This window comes from Gossypium hirsutum, chromosome A08, assembly GCF_007990345.1.
Source record: "Gossypium hirsutum isolate 1008001.06 chromosome A08, Gossypium_hirsutum_v2.1, whole genome shotgun sequence".
Taxonomy (NCBI): domain Eukaryota; kingdom Viridiplantae; phylum Streptophyta; class Magnoliopsida; order Malvales; family Malvaceae; genus Gossypium; species Gossypium hirsutum.
Window position 1 is genome coordinate 3,185,764 of NC_053431.1, and position 16,440 is coordinate 3,202,203.

The 16,440-nt window shown below is 30.4% G+C and overlaps 1 protein-coding gene across 3 annotated transcripts; it reads right to left on the reverse strand.

Moving 5' to 3' along the window:
- Positions 1-11,675: 11,675 nt before the first annotated feature.
- On the reverse strand, positions 11,676-15,780 carry LOC107926307 (probable WRKY transcription factor 2). 3 transcript variants are annotated; one of them, XM_016857138.2, is made up of 6 exons: positions 15,349-15,780; positions 14,095-14,685; positions 13,708-13,890; positions 12,756-13,609; positions 12,518-12,676; positions 11,676-12,412 (listed from the first exon to the last, which is right to left on the reverse strand). In XM_016857138.2, the coding sequence occupies exons 2-6, from the start codon at positions 14,515-14,517 to the stop codon at positions 11,854-11,856; spliced, it is 2,178 nt and encodes a 725-aa protein (XP_016712627.1). In that variant the 5' UTR covers positions 14,518-14,685; positions 15,349-15,780; the 3' UTR covers positions 11,676-11,853.
- Positions 15,781-16,440: the final 660 nt, after the last annotated feature.

A 16,440-nucleotide genomic window follows, 5' to 3' on the forward strand; every position in this document is an offset into this window, starting at 1 on the left:
GTGAACTAAATCTAAACAACATTTCGTCTTTGATATCCAACACTAATTGTTAGATCAACTTGGATCTAAAGTATGTATGTTTACTCATCGATGGGTATATTAATCCATCATATTGATCGTTACTTGGAGCTTCCTAACCATACTTAAAAAAAAAACCTTAATAGTCGAATGACTTAAATAAAAATTTTTGAATAGTTCAATGATCATTTTATAACTCTCTGAAATTGAGTAATTAAAACGTAAATTTACTAATAATCTAGTGACCTTAGATGTAGTTTACCTTTTATTGTTTTTTAAGTAGAGGTGTTATTTATGGGCCGAGTTATACTCAATTCAAGTCGAGCTTAAACATTATATTAACATAATTTATGTTTGCTCAAATTTTGTCCAATTTGATTTATGAGCTAAAAATTTTGCTCAAACTCCATCCATATTTGTAAAAAAAAAAAAAAAAAAAAGCTAGCCCAAACTCCTTTTATGCTCACCCATATTTTTTTTCTAAATATTTAAATTATATTTAATATTTAATATTTGGTTACTTTTCACGAATTTAAAAATTAATCCTTATACTTTTATTTTTAATAATTTAGTCCCTCTAATTTTAATATTTGAAAATTTAAGTCCAATTATTAATACTATTAAAATTATTTTGTTAAATTTAAATTTATTATAATATTATTTTTATAGTTGCATGGCTACTAAGTAATTTATTTTATTTTAAAATGTCACATCAATAAATTTAATAAAAAATATTTTTAATAACTGAACATGAATTTTAAATTTTAAAAAATAAAGAGACAAAATTCTTAAAAATAAAATTACAATAACTAATTTCTAAATTTGTGAAAAATATATAAATTTATTACATTGTTTAACCTAAATAATCTTATATATATTTTTCATTTATTAAAACTTTATATATATATATATATCTATTTTTTTAATATTTATATTATAGTATTATATATTATTATAGATTTAGTTTTTATATGTTGTAAGTTATATATACAAATATATAACATAATATATATTACAAACATAAAAAACGGATTGAGTCGAATCAAGTTTAAATTTTGAATGTTTAAGTTTAAATCTGAATTTGGTTCGTATTTTAAATAAATTAATTTTTATGTTTAAATTTATTTTTTAAATTTAATATTTTTATTTAAACTTGTTCCAATTAAATCTCTGATTTTTAATTAATAAAATGAAAAATCCCATTTAGGTTAGTCACCTCCTTTTTTCCATAGTCCACACGCCATGCTGTATGTTTGCACGTTACACGATGAACTTACTCATCTTTTCCTGTTTTCAACCAGTTCCAGCTCAAATTCCGCTATTAATTATTAATAGAAAGTAAGTGACAACTCTTTTTTATTTTGGTTAAAATATGACAGAAGTCCTTATACTTTTATTAAATTTAAATTTTAGTACTAATATTTTATTTTTAAACTAAGGGCAAGCCAATTAACATTTTTTTATAAGTGGTAAGAGTAGAGATTGTTTAGGGATTAAATTTAATATTGACATGGATTGAATACTTGACCGCTAGTCCTTTTTCATTTTACTTGTGGTTGAATTTAGGGTTTTTAGAATCAAATCGGTAGTTGAATCGATCAGACCACTTGTTCTTGACCCAATCAAATTTGTCCAGTTCAATTGAATAGATCATTAAAAAATTATAAAAAATAAAAAATAGAGAAAATTGGTTCAATCGTTGGTTCAACCAATTTGTGGGTCAATCAATCTAATCCCTTATTTTGAACTAGGGATGGCAATTCAAATATCCACGAACATTCGACTTGAATTTTGGATTTGGATATTAAAATTACTATCCATTGCAGATGCGTATAGACCCCCTTTAGATATTCATTATTTGAATCTGTATTCCTATAATTAGGGATTCAAGTTCGGATCAAATATCCAAATCTATCGATTAGAAAATAAATGGTTCCAACAAGATTTGAACCCACGACGTCTTATATATATAAGGCTAAGATTTATCACTACCTTAAACATTTATTATAATTTACACAAATAAGTGCATATAAAAACATAATAAAATATTTTCTAAAATTAAATATAAATAATTTTTATTAGAAAAAAGATATATTCTCTAACATCTTATTTTCTTAAATCTTATTTAGCTTTTCTTGAATCATATATATATATATAGTTTTTGTATTTATAAACCTAACTGAACAATGAGATGGGATTATCAGAATCCCTAAATTTGAAAAAAATATTATAATATGAATTTATTTTATAATGTGAGATATAATTATATTTAGTACATATTATATCACAAAAAGAAAAGCACACATACACGTTTAACTACATATAATATATAAATTATTATATATAAGTAAATTATAAATGTATAATAATTATACAATAATGATATTATAGTGTGCATTCTTTTATTAATGATATGCAACCAGAACCATAAATATTTAACTAATTTTATAGTAGATTGTAAAATATACAATTAACATTATATAATTAAGGTAGACTATTAATTATACGTATCCAATTATATAACTATGTTATTATAATGTACATCATTATATTAATGATATGTAAGCTTAAACCCTAAGCATAAATGTTAGCTTTGATGTCTCAAACTTTTAATACGACAACATTTAAGACAAATTTTTTTCTTTTATATGTCTTAAATCCTTTGGTGAAAATATGATTGAAAATTTTATCAAACATTTTCAAAGACTTGCAAAATACTCAAAAATATGTTATAAATGTGTTCTAATTTATCTAAATATGTTTTGGTTAATATCAAAGTGTTTTAAGATGTTTAAAATATTTTTAAGGGACTTTGGCATGCAAGTCTCGAGGCATATGACTATATGTCTTGAGACATGAAAACTTCGAAGCAAAAATCCGCTTCAAGAGTTGTTTATCTTGAGGCATTGTACAATAATTGTCTCTATGTAACATCCAAAAAATTAGAGGTTAGAATTCTTAGAATATTTAAGGATTAAAAATTAGCATTATTTATTAGAAACCTAGTAGGAAGTCTTAAGAAATTTAGGTTCAAGTTTTATAAATTTGTTTTTCTTTAACTTTTTAATTTTTTTTGCACATGTAGAACCTAGGTAATATGACTTATGTATCTATTTGTGTGTGTTTTGAGTATAAATGTGGGCATTAGTCTAATGGTCAAAGCTTTCTTGAGTTTCCCTCATATTCTAAGCTCTACTCATGCCACTCTTAATTAATTTTTGATGATTTTTAGGCCAATGGGCTATTTGCCCACCAGTCCTCAAATTCTTCCTCGACTTAACTTTTAAGTCCTTCCCTGGTTCTATTAAAATTCCTTATATGTTATTTAATCAAATTGAAAACCTGACTCTTTCTATATATCCTAGCCTTCTCTCATTATTCTCTATCTCAAAACTCTTTTAAAACCCTTACGTTTTACTGAAAAATATTCCTAAAGCTTTTGAAAATTAAATAAAGTCCTCATCAATTTTTCTTCTCCAAGTTATTGAAACTCGAGTCATTAGATCGTTAAAATTCTATCAAGATTGACCCTTATAGGTGTTTGGAAAGAACTTAAGCGTGGGATAGTCGCCTAAGGTCTCGGGAAAGTCATGTGTATGTTCTTTTACGAAAAATCAGGTCAAAATTTGAAACTTCCCTATCACACACAACTTACCAAACGGGCGTGTGGCCTGTCCATGTGGATCACACGGTCGTTTTCCCTAGTTATCCCTTGCATTCATGCTTTGCACACGACCTAGACATACGGTTGTATGGCCCCTGCACCTTCACCTTTCATATCGAACACGACTTGGGGCCACGCATACAGACTGGACACATGGCCGTATGGCCTCTGAAACTTAAAAATTACAATTTTACCATATCTTTTATTATTTCATGCAAATCAGTCCCTAGGTAGATTTTTAATGGCATCTAGAAAACTAGATTATGCAATTAAGTCCTGGATTAGGAATAGAATGAGTGAATACATGAATTTATGATTTAATTGTTTATGATTGATGGCATAAACCCGTAAATGATTTAATGCTTGCTATTATGATATAATTTCTTATGGTTGTTTGATTTAATTCGTGAATGATTATATATATTTATTATTGCTATAAATATTGAAGATATGTCTCACATGTTTTAACAATTAATTCATGAATTGTTTGTTCTTGCAATGAAGATAGAATGTTGACAATGATATTGAATGATTGCATTGCATATGCAAGTGTCACGGAGCTAGATCTTTTGTCTTGCGATCCGTGCGGCCTTAGGCGATCTGTTCACTCCAAACTTGCCTAAGTCAGCCTTTACTCCCAAAAGTAAGGATTCGTTAAGAATTTCTCCAAGGCACCAATTTGTATAGCGGAAGCAATTGTGACAAAAGAAGCTACAAAAGAACAACAGAAAGCCACAAAAAAAAACGCTCACAAAGTGTTTGAGTAAATGCTTAAAGAATTCTGTTACTCTTAAGAATTCAACTTACAATGGATGATTTACAAGTGAGGGGAAGGCTCTCTATATATAGTTGAGCTCCCCTAAAATCGACGGTCAAGATACATTTACATCGACGGATGAGATTAGCTTATCCCTTAATTTTAGGAATTTACAATATTATCATATCATATCATATCAAATTTACAATATATGATTCCCACTTACTAAAAATAGCCTATGTTGACATATCTTCATTATTGGGCCAACCAGGCTTCAATCTAGTAGGCTTCTCCAACAGTTCTTGGAATCGGGCCAGTTCTCATGAGCTAAATGATCCCCGTCTAATCGATCGACCTCTATGGGGCGCATCTTGTGCCATGGTCACGGGCTTTGTACTTTGGCCCGTGACACAAGGAGGCGTTATGGTAAGGAGGAAGATCTGACATAAGCCATCATTGTCGGGCAACCTGAGATGACTAAATTAGAGTATTTTGAGGAGGAGTTCTGAGGAACCCCTATTGTAATATATAACAGTTGGGGGTAGGACTATTGAGTGATAAAATGGATTGTTCATTGTATGACATATTGTGCACATTCATGAAAAGTTTTTGTTAATCTTAAATTGATATTCACTTGGGTAAAATAGGTTTAATATTCAAAATTAATTTGTAAAAAGACCGAGCCACCTCAGTGGCAAATGTGATCTCTCCGACTCAAGTCTACTGTCTAGGCCGGGTTAGAGAGGTTACACTCGAGACATGGCTTGCCAACGGCTATATAACAGCTACATTTCATCCTTGTCTCGAGACATCTTGCTAGGTCTCAAGACATGATGTGCAGGGACAATTTTTAAGCCCGAAATTAATGCTGGCTAGATTTCATCCCAAACGACCATAAATGTCCACAAACTTGTTCCTTGGTATAAATACACTTCAAGACTCAAGAGAGAGATATCCAAGTATTAAGATCAAGAGAAAAATATTCAAATATTTATTATTTCATTTCTCTTGTGAATATTCTCTAGGAGCTTAATGTCAAATCTTTTATCATTTACATATATTTGTTTTGAGAGATTAATTTTTGTAAGCACACACCTTGTAAAGGTCTCTTTGTTTTTGTAAATTGAGATGGTTTTAGTTGAGCCACAAAAACTAGGAGGGGTTTTTATTAAGCCATAAAAACTAAGGGTAATGTTATATCTTAGCCTTGTGAAAAATATGGGGATTGTAAAGATTATACATTTTCCTTAAAAGGTAATAATTCAAGTATGGTGAATTCGTAAATTCTTGGTTGAGGTACACCAAGGTAGTGGAGGTAGGTAATTGGGGCCGAACCATTATTAATCGATTTGTCCAAGCTATTCTTAGCATATCATGCTTTTTATCGTCATTCGATGCTACATTTAAAATTACATACTAACATTTAAAAACATGTCTTCATGCATTTACTCTCATCAATTTCACATATACAATTAGTTAGAGCAAGCTAACAAAAGTTTTACATATATGGTATCTTCATGAGAACTAACCGACCTAGTTCGATTACACATATATACAAGTTCATAAGTAGGGTTCGCACTTAGTGGTTCACACATTTTAAGGTTCTCATGCTAACAAATAAAGGGTCCGCATAATAAAACACATGGGTTCTCATATTATTACTAGGGCTAGCATAAATATATTAAGAGTTCGCATAATAAATCCTATATGTTTTAACACATGGGTTCGCAATCAGGGTTTGCATGCAAGGGTTTGCATACTATAGGGGTTCACACAAAGGGGCTCTCACAGAGGGGGGTCACACATAGGAGCTTGCATTAAGGGCTCACCTATAAGGTTTCACATGCAAGGGGTTCACCTATAGGTGTTCGCATACAAGGGTTTTACATGCATGAGGTCACCTATTCGGGGGTTCGCATAAGCTATAACTTACATGGGGTTCGCATAAGTATTAGGCTCACATGTATATAGTGTTCACATATTTTATCATGTAGGGTTCCCATAATAAACAAGTATGTTTCGCATAACTAAACAACTTGTTTTGCATAACTAAACATGTACAGTCTGCATATTATACAGGGTTTGCTCGTCTTATGTATCTCTCATATGCCTAGGGTTCGCATATCCTATGTAACTTGTATACTATCCAAGGTTCATATACAGATTCGTATGCATGGATTACATACATGCAATAATTTACATAAGAAATATTACTTTACACTAATTACTACAGTTAAAAGTACAATGTTTAAAAATTAATAATTAAATATTAAATACGTAAAATTACATGCAATGCATGGACACTAAAAGCTAGCGTATATATATAAAAGCACAAATTTAGAAAAACTTTTGAACCAACGAGAATACCCTTTATTTTCTACCATATTACTAAATTGACATTTTAAAATATTTATAATGTAATTTAAAAATATTACTTATAACCCTATTTAAAAATAAGTTGTGATAATTTTATTGACTCTAGAATAGAGTTATAATTTGAATAAAACTCTAAACATACTCACTATCAGAAAGACGAAATAACTAATTAACTAAGGTTAAAATATTGTTTTAAAAGTTCTGAATTATTTTTATTTTTTATAAATAAACTTTAACGTAATAAGCAAAAGTTATAACTTAAATAGAAGTCTAAGTATTATGATAATAATAACGAGAGAGGTTTTTTTTTTTTTAAATATCTTTCGTATTTATCATGAATCATGTTGTTTTACTTTTTAAAATTTTAATTTTACAACTTATTTTCTAATATAATTCTAATTTTCTATATTATTTTTAAATTTCTATTTATAGAATATTATTTATTTTTAATTTATAAAAAAATAAATGTGATTATTCACCTGCAATGTAGGTGAGAAAGAAATTTAGAGTTTGAAATTTTTTTTGAATTGACGGTCATATCTGTTATTGTTAATTATATTACTAAATTGATATTAGAATAATAATTTTTTAATATTATTAAGTGATAATGATAAAATTAATATTAATTAATATTATGGTATATTAATGCAAAATTAATTAATGTGATTGTATCTTTTAAAAATTCTACTTAAAAAATAACATAATATATTATTAATTAATAAATTTATAAAATCATTGAATATAATTAGATAAATTTAAAAATATATAAATATAAAATTTTAATTAAATAAATAAAAAATTATGTATAAATATGATGTTATTTTAAATATGTTAATTAATAACGTTAAAATTAATTTTTTATAATTAATAAAAATTAAGGTGTGAGATTATCGTTATATATATAAGATAATATTAATATATTAGTATAAATTTATTTATTTATTCTTAATTTATATATCAAAGTTGAAAAGAAAATAAATATTTTATAATTAAATTAGATAATATTTTTTTATAAATAATAATTGCATTTAATCAAATCAGTTCAATTCAACACAAATCTTGATTCGACAAAGAATATAACTTAAATCTATCTGAGAAATTAAAATAAAGAAATTTGATCAATTAAAAATTAGTATTTTGTATTATATATACTTCTCATACTTTTAAATATATAAATAATATAATATAATATAAAAATAATTATAATTATAATTATAATTAATTTATTAATAATGTTTTCATTATCAATGTAATAGTTATTATCACTCAATTAGACTTTGAATCCATGTTAAATTACACTTATTAATTTAAATTAATTATCAATTAATTAGTATTATAGTTATATACCAATTAAAACCAATATTTAATTAGCGTTATAAATATATGCATTAGCAAGACATTTTCATTCAAAATAACATCTAAAAAATTATTGGGAAAATAATATTTTTAACATTATTTAATAGGTTTTATTTTCATCATAAAAAAGTATGATTTTCGTTATTATTTGTGTAACAACCCGATTTTCATCAGTGTCGAAAAAGTCAGATTTGAAACCGAATTTATTTAACCGAGTTGTCCATCGATTTTTATTGAACAGTTGCAAAGTAAGTACGAAATTAAAAATAGAAATATTAATAATTAAATTAGAAATAAAATTATTTAATAATTAATTAAATAGAATTAATTAGTAATTAAATTGTTGAGGAAGCATGAAATGAAGGAATAATTAGATAGGGACCTAAGTGGAAATTCGTCTTGGCCTTAAGTGGTAATTAAACCACTATTAGATATATACTTGATGGATGAGTCCGTTTTCATCCATGGATTCCACTAAGTGAAATGAAATCATAGCCGTTAAAATTTTATTAACTAAGGTTTTATTTAATTTAATAAAACTATGTATATATTAAAATGGGTGAGAGATGAAAATTTTAGTCATTCTCGTCATCTTTTCCCTTCACCGAAATACAAAGAATAAAGGAAAAAAATTGTGGTTTTCTTCTTCCATGGCCATTTATCATCTAAGGAAAATAGGTAAGTTTTCAAGTAATTTTTTGTTAAATTTTTAGGCTAAATGCTAGATTTTCATTGCCCATTAAGTAGATTTTTCAATTAAGATAGATAAGTTAACTTGCCATTGTTGAAGCTTAAGAAAATTTAGGTTTTGAGAGTTGACTTCATGCATGTGTGATGTTGGGCTGATCCATGGTTGAATCACGTTAGTAATATAATGGAAATTGTTAAATCATTAGGGACCCATTTGTAAGAAAGAAAAGCTTTAGAAATAGATGTTATAAATTGATAATTCGAGGTTCCTTGAGAATGAATACGAAATCGGGTTATGGTTCGATAGACTAAATATCGAGATATCAAGATACGAGCATTTCGGATATAAAGATTTAAAAGGGACTTATTTGTAAAGTATGTAACTATGCTTAGCTTTGGTTATGTTTTAGTGAATCTAATACTATTTCGTAAATGAATAATTCAATGTAGTTGAGAGAAGGTCGGATTTTCGAGGGTTAAAGGCGAGAATGTTCGTCGAATCGGTTTGTGCTAGCATAATTTGATTTTCTCACATATAAATTTTAAGTAATTAGCTTATTCAAATATAAATCATAAATAATAGAATGAGTATTGAAATATCATGAATATATATGCATGAGTATATATTCTATGTTATAATGAAAAACTATGGAAAGTTAGACAATAATATGAATGTTTGATGTAAATCTATTATAATGCATGAATGACATGTGAAAGAATGAAAATGTAATAGAAGTAATATGAAAGGTTATGTAATGATTAGTATTATGTGAACTATTGCTTGGTAATATTGTAAATGCCCTATTAAACGATCTCCGATAGAGTCGTTTATAGTTGGCATGTCATAGTATTAGTTATATGGCGATTTCTTTGGTTTATACTAATGAGGTGCGGAGCTCATATTACTTTGGACGTACCGATGAAGTGTGGAGAACACATTACTTCGGTTTATACCGTTGAGGCGTGAAACGCATATTACTTTGGACATACCAATGATGCATTAGGTGCAATTTATATTGGTTTGATGATGAGATGATCTATGTACCCGTCTTGAGTCAATGTTCAGTTGATAAGGGTTGTAAACTATTTTACATGATTGATTATTTTAATTGATATGGGAAAAATGAATAAATCATGTTGATTTGATGAATTGAATGTAATGAATAATAGCATGTGAAGGACCATGCGGATTGAGTGCGATGAGCCTTGAGGGCCAATAATGTTATGAAACGAGTTATGCTACTCAATTTGGTGTAACTGAGATATGGATATTGATTTGAAAATGTCAAAAGTTATAAATAATATTGACATAGTATGGATGTTATGATTTGTTTCAATGTAGATTCTAACTCTGATAATGCAAAAAAATTCAAAAAAAAGTTGTTAAAAATTCAATAAATTTAAAAAAAAATTGTAAAAATTAATATATATATTTAATTCAAAAATAAAGTATGTAAACTGCTATACAAGTATCGTTATAATTTTAATAGTTCAATCAATGTTTTCATAAGAAAAAAAAAGAAAAACTAAATTTATTATTTAAAAAAAAAGATAAAATTATTTTAATATGGATTAATATATAATTATTTTGTACTATTCTTTTACCAGCAAATTATAGAGTTTAATATGGAGAATACCATGGATTATAGAGTTCTTTTTTTTTTGGTTCAATAGAATATAGAATTTAGTACGTGATATAGCAATAGTCCTTAACATTGCTTGGGTGTTGGCATATTGGCTTCTACTGTATGTAGTAGCAGAGGCAAGCATTTTCTATATTGTTGGCCTTGTTAACCTAGTTGATTTGTCTGCCACTATTATACACCTTCCCACACAATTATATGTACATACATATATATATGTATATACACTCCTATATAAAGTTATAAAGTTGAGAGAGAAAACTGAAAAGGATATGGAGTTGAGAGAGAGGTAGAAGCAAGAGTTCCCCAAAGCTATAAAGTTTTGGGGAGTATATAAGGGGAACATTTATATGTACTCTTATTGGTAGGTAAAAATATTATAATCTCATCATTTTTGAAGGAACTAAACAATTTTTTTTTTCATTTTGAGATTAATAAAATTTTGTCAAATATTAATTTATAATTTCACCACTAATGAAAGACTGAATTACAACTTTTCCATTTTAGGGGTCTAGGATCTTACATGTCCCTTTAAATTTACCTTTGACATAATGTAGTTATAGGATATGTTAATGATAAGCGAGAACAATCATATCAAAATAGTAGAGCTTGGCGTAAACTTGATTCTAGGTGGGGCATGAAGGTTCCTCGGCAAGGTTTCCTTATTTGGTGGAGGTGGATTCTTAACCTATGTGTAACAAACATAAACAGCAACAAAAAGACCACAAACATAACAGTAACCACAACAACTTGCTGACTTAAATGGGACCAATCCTACACCTCTAATACCATGAAAGATAGCAGTGAAAGTATGGAAGTCCACACTCTTGACAGTCTTTGCTAGGGGCATGGAAAATATTTTATTACATGCTAAGGTGACCATTCAGTGTATGAAGACTCACTTTCTCTAAAGTAGAAAGACTACAATTGAAGGTTGTTGTCTCCTATCTAATTAGAGTTCATAGATTACCATTTGAATATATATATATTATGAGTACATTGATAACCTCTATGTCCAGAACAAGTCTATAGTTCCAATTGTCCAAATATATTTGGCAAGTTGGTAGCCAACAAAGAAATCAAGTTCCAACAACTACAGTTTGCAGTTGCAGTTACAGTTCCACTTCTGGTAATACGTTATCACATGATGTAGGTGGCAAATAGACATAAATGGAGGAAAAATAGTACTGCATTTCATAATAATTTCAACTTATGTTCTCAAGTCATCAAAAATCAAGAGAATATAATATGGAAGAAAAGAATGAGCACTGATGAAATGCTCATTTCTATATTTGAAAACATAAATGCTTTCTATTTCTTCTCAGAACTGAATAAAAAAGAAGGAAATTTTACATCTGTGGTCCAAGGGGCAGCCTACTCATTAGTTGCTGGTATACTGATGTGTTGTTGGATAGATCCAAACCCGGGTCAGACATCGGTTCCATCTTTGCTTCTCCTTTTGGCAACCTGAAACCCATTTCGTTACCCTGGCGTTGGTGAGGCATGTATGGATGAAGAGGCAGAACCGGCATCTTCGGTTGTCCAGGGCCTAATCCAGCCATTGCCAAATTTGCTAGGCCTGGTTGATTCATTCCAAAGGAGAAGCCGGGTGAAGGCCCCAGTTGTTGCCTTCCAGGCAGGGTAAATGGACCGAATGATGTCGGTCTAACCATGCTGTTGTGAAGTTGTGATGGCTCTGACCTGTGGGCATGGGTTTGGACAGAAGAAGAAGTGAGGGCGGTTGCTGTGTTCGAAGTAGCAGAATTGACGTGACTGCTATTACGAGCAGCTGGAACATCATGATTATGCTTTCCTTCATAAGTAGTAATTACTGATTTAAGGTCATGTGATGCCCTCTCCACATGCTTCCTCACGGTGCAGCCAGCACTTGTGCATTTGTAGTAACTCCTGCATTGAAACAATAGCAAACGAGCTCTGCATTATATCAGCAGTCGAGAGCAGTAAACTGAAAGAGGATATACAAGATAAAACAATGACAGAAGGAAAAAAAACCTTGGATTTGGATTTCCTTTCACTACTTTCTGGCCATACTTGCGCCACCGATATCCATCATCTAGGATATCTACCTCACTGGTTGTCTGGACCACAACCCTAGGTTCACGAATAGCTCGTGTGGCTCCACTCATTTCTGTTGTATAGGCTTCGATTTTCCTGGCATAAATAAAACACGAAAACATTCACATAGTGATCTCAATAATAATATTATTCAAACATTTTATCAGATGTAAACCTTCTCTTTGATTCAGATTCATCTCCTTCACCGTCGTAACCTAACGAGACACTGCCATGTGTCCCCCGATCATCTTCATCTTCATCATTAGAGAATGTAGATGAGGCATCCACTGCATCACCTGATTCAATGTGAGTACCATTTGGGGTCGGTGCAGTGCCGTTCTCTGGACATATAGTTGCAGAAGATGTCATCTCGATGTTTTCATGCGTCCAGTCATGAGTAGCAGCAACTGTTCCCTTCTGTGCAGTTGCCCAAACAGGCTCACCATCTGTACCATTTTGAAGGCCAGTTTGTTCGGGGAGTTCAAGTTGCATGTCAATTAATGGGTTAGATGATCCAATGGATGATCGACGGTTAGGTGGAGGCTTGGGATGGTTGTGAGCTCCCTTGTAGATTATTTCCGTTATGTGACCTTCATGAGAACGTTCGACTTTCTTCTTAACCTGACAAGTTGGATGTGTGCATTTATAATAACTACGAGGATATTCACTTCCTTTAACTTGTTTTTGCCCATATTTCCTCCAATTATATCCATCCTCAGATGGCGCACCACCAGCCATGCAATCTCCACTGACTCTTTGATCTCCTTCTTCATCCTGGGGCTCATCAAGAGGCAATGAATGTTCAACACTCCCACCAACGGGATCAAAGACCCTTTGGTCTGCAGAGTTGTTACTCCCCGTATCTTTTTCAGTTGATGACCTCAAGAAATCTGCCTGAAGGCTAAGCATGTTGCTGTTTTGTTGTTGCAGTTTCCTCGGGTCTACGCTTCGAGATGGCTGAGAATTCTCGGACTGAACTGAAACTTCAATGTTAGAAAAAGACTGCTGAGGAAGACTGGCCGGAGTAACCTGCAGTTTAAAGGAAAATGGGTTACGAACAAATGCGAATACCATTGTGCATTTCCGAAGAAAGACCTTTTTATTCATTAAATCTTTTTCTCTCATACTTTACTCATCGCACCAAGGAGAAAAGAGGAATTCGATTCTGCAATGGGCTTGAAGGCAAATGATGATGCATTGATGTCTTCAAAATAGTTATCCTCACTTTTATCACGAGACTCTGGGATACAGCTCCTATCATTAACATTAGGAATGAATGAGAACTTTCCAGTAGTCGGGGATGGCTGTGCCTGCAGTGATACAACGAGAAATTCATATGCAACATAAATCCAATAAATATCAAAAGATTGATTTTAGGATTGCAAATGCCTTCAGTGGAGTATGGACATCATGGACCCGGGTGACCACAACAGTTGTTTGTTGATACCATCGATACTTCGTTCCAAAAAGCAGAATTATGATGGTACTAAAACTTTCAAGTTAAGCAAACTTACCAACGAATTCGAAACAAAAACCGGAGATTCCAGCAGTGTTGTAGGGCTGAGACCAGGAGGTATTGTCAAGTAAGGAGAACGAATCTCGGGGTTAAGCGAAGTATCAGTAGACCTGATGTTTTCAGTATTCAACCTCGGAGCATTAAAACCAGCTCTGGCTGCCATCCTTTCCAACAAACCAGCCCGTGTACTTGATTTTTGCTCAAAAGTCGATTCATTTGACGGTTCACAACCTTGGTTAACATCCATTTTATCACTATTCTCTCCCAGAAAGAGTCCCTCACTTTTATTTTCAAGAGGAGCTTTAGACACTTGTTTTGAACCACTATCATCACCTAACATAGCTGTGAAAAAGGTCCTTGGACTCTGAGTAGGAGGAATCCAATCTCCGATAAGAGAAACGTTATCATCAATACCAGCCATGATAAATTCCAACCCCCTTGGCTCAAATATCGGTTCGTTTCAAAATGCAGATGGTTGAATTCCTGAAAGAAGAACAACAAAAAACACAAATATATGCTGAAGTCACAACAGGAAACATCGCAGTTTTGGTCCCGAAATCCGATAGCAGAGATGTAATAAGTCCTTGAACTGAAAGTGAAATTATGTGAAAAATTAGAATCTTCAAACTTCAGTTTAACCAAGGCAATTCCCACTTTATAAGCATACTGTAAAAGACACTTATTTCCATGGCAAATAAAATAAAATAAAAGAGAAATTATGAAACAAGAAGATGAAGGTAAAAAAAAAAGTGAAAAGCTTTACATTCACTCCTCAGCTTCACCAAAATGAATAAGGAATACATATATCATGAAAAGGAAATCCATAGATAAAAAAACTAGAAATGATTCCATTTTTGTTCATGTTATTACCCTTTTTCTGCTTTTGTTTTTTAACATAAGAACCCTAAATTAACCAAATAAAAAAAAGTAAACAAAATATTCCAAATTTGATGAACATATCTTAAAGGAAAAGTAATCAAAATTGTTGCTCTTAAAGGAAAAGTAATCAAAATTGTTGCCCAACAAGATCTAATGATAAGGAATTTGAATCATTGCTAGGTTAAGCTAATAAAAAAAATCCAAAAACAGCATAAAATACTTGTAAAATTTGAAAGAAAAAAAAAGGATCATAAAACAATTTCAAACACCAGAATTTGGCTTCAAAATTTGCAATAAACACATAACATAATGGCATTATTTCAACAAATAAATGAAGAAATAAATTGAAAAGGAAAAAAGAACAAATGATTACCTGCTTGATTAAACAACCATGATGAGAGCAGGAAGAAGATAAAAACCCAAATCTTCTCTCTTCATTGCAAATGGAAATTAAAAGCATCCAACTTTCTTCATCATAGTTGGAAAAAAAAATTATAAAAAAAAATTCTTTTTGTTGTTGAAATTTTGTTGGGTTAGTCTAAAAATGATATGATATATGATTTAATGATGATGTTCCTTCTTCTTTTTTTCCTTCTATGGAGAAAACTACAAGAGAAACAGATGCATTTACAGTATCTGTAACAATAAAATAATGATATATATTTATTCTTAATAAATAATGTGAATTTTAAATTAAAATTAAAACAAAAAAAAAAAGGAGAGAAGAAGAAGATGAAGAAAGAGGGAGAAAAAAAGAGATGGTATTGCAATGGTGGTGGACCCTCTCTATGAATGGAATCTTTGAAGAATGAAAAGAAATAGAAATTAATTAATTATTAATTAATGCAAAGAGCATAATAATAAAAATAAAAGGAAAAAAAGTTAGACAGCTTAGTTTTTTATTTTATTTTTACATTTTTTGTTTTAATTAGTTTGTAATAATTCTTGTTTTTGGTTTTTTTTTTTAAAATTCTTGTTTTCGGAGTGGGGTAAAGGGGGTATGGGGTTTTTCAGCTTTGGAACAGAATAGAAAATGACTAAAATGGGCCCCGCTCCGGTGATTGGGGAAGCTCAGCCAGCCAGCTAGCCGGTTAGCCAGCCACGGAGGATAGCTAAAGCCGGCAAGAGAGGATGATATGGATTATGCTGTGTTGTTTGTTGCCTTAATTAGAGAGTAATTTGTTTTTTAATTAAATTAATTTTATATTTATTTCTAAATCCAATAAATAAATAAATAAAAACCCTGGCTGGCATTAAAATTATTATTTTAATTAATAATGATGTGCCTAACACCTGTTGCCTATAGCCTTGCAAAGTGAAGATGTTATAACCGCTTCTTTAGTGTTTCCACTTGGCAGGTGCCCCCTTAATCGTTGCCTTTTGCAAATAAAACCAAAATATATATAATATAAAAATTAAATTAAATTATTTTCTTTTTACAAAAAAATAAAAAGGACAATTGGAT

Coding starts and splice junctions, on each gene's coding strand:
- LOC107926307 (XM_016857138.2), bottom strand. CDS start 14,517: ATGGCTGGTATTGATGATAACGTTTCTCTTATCGGAGATTGGATTCCT. Junction 12,677..12,755: donor GAATCTGAATCAAAGAGAAG/GTTTACATCTGA, acceptor TATTTATGCCAG/GAAAATCGAAGCCTATACAA. Junction 12,413..12,517: donor AAAGGAAATCCAAATCCAAG/GTTTTTTTTCCT, acceptor GTTTCAATGCAG/GAGTTACTACAAATGCACAA.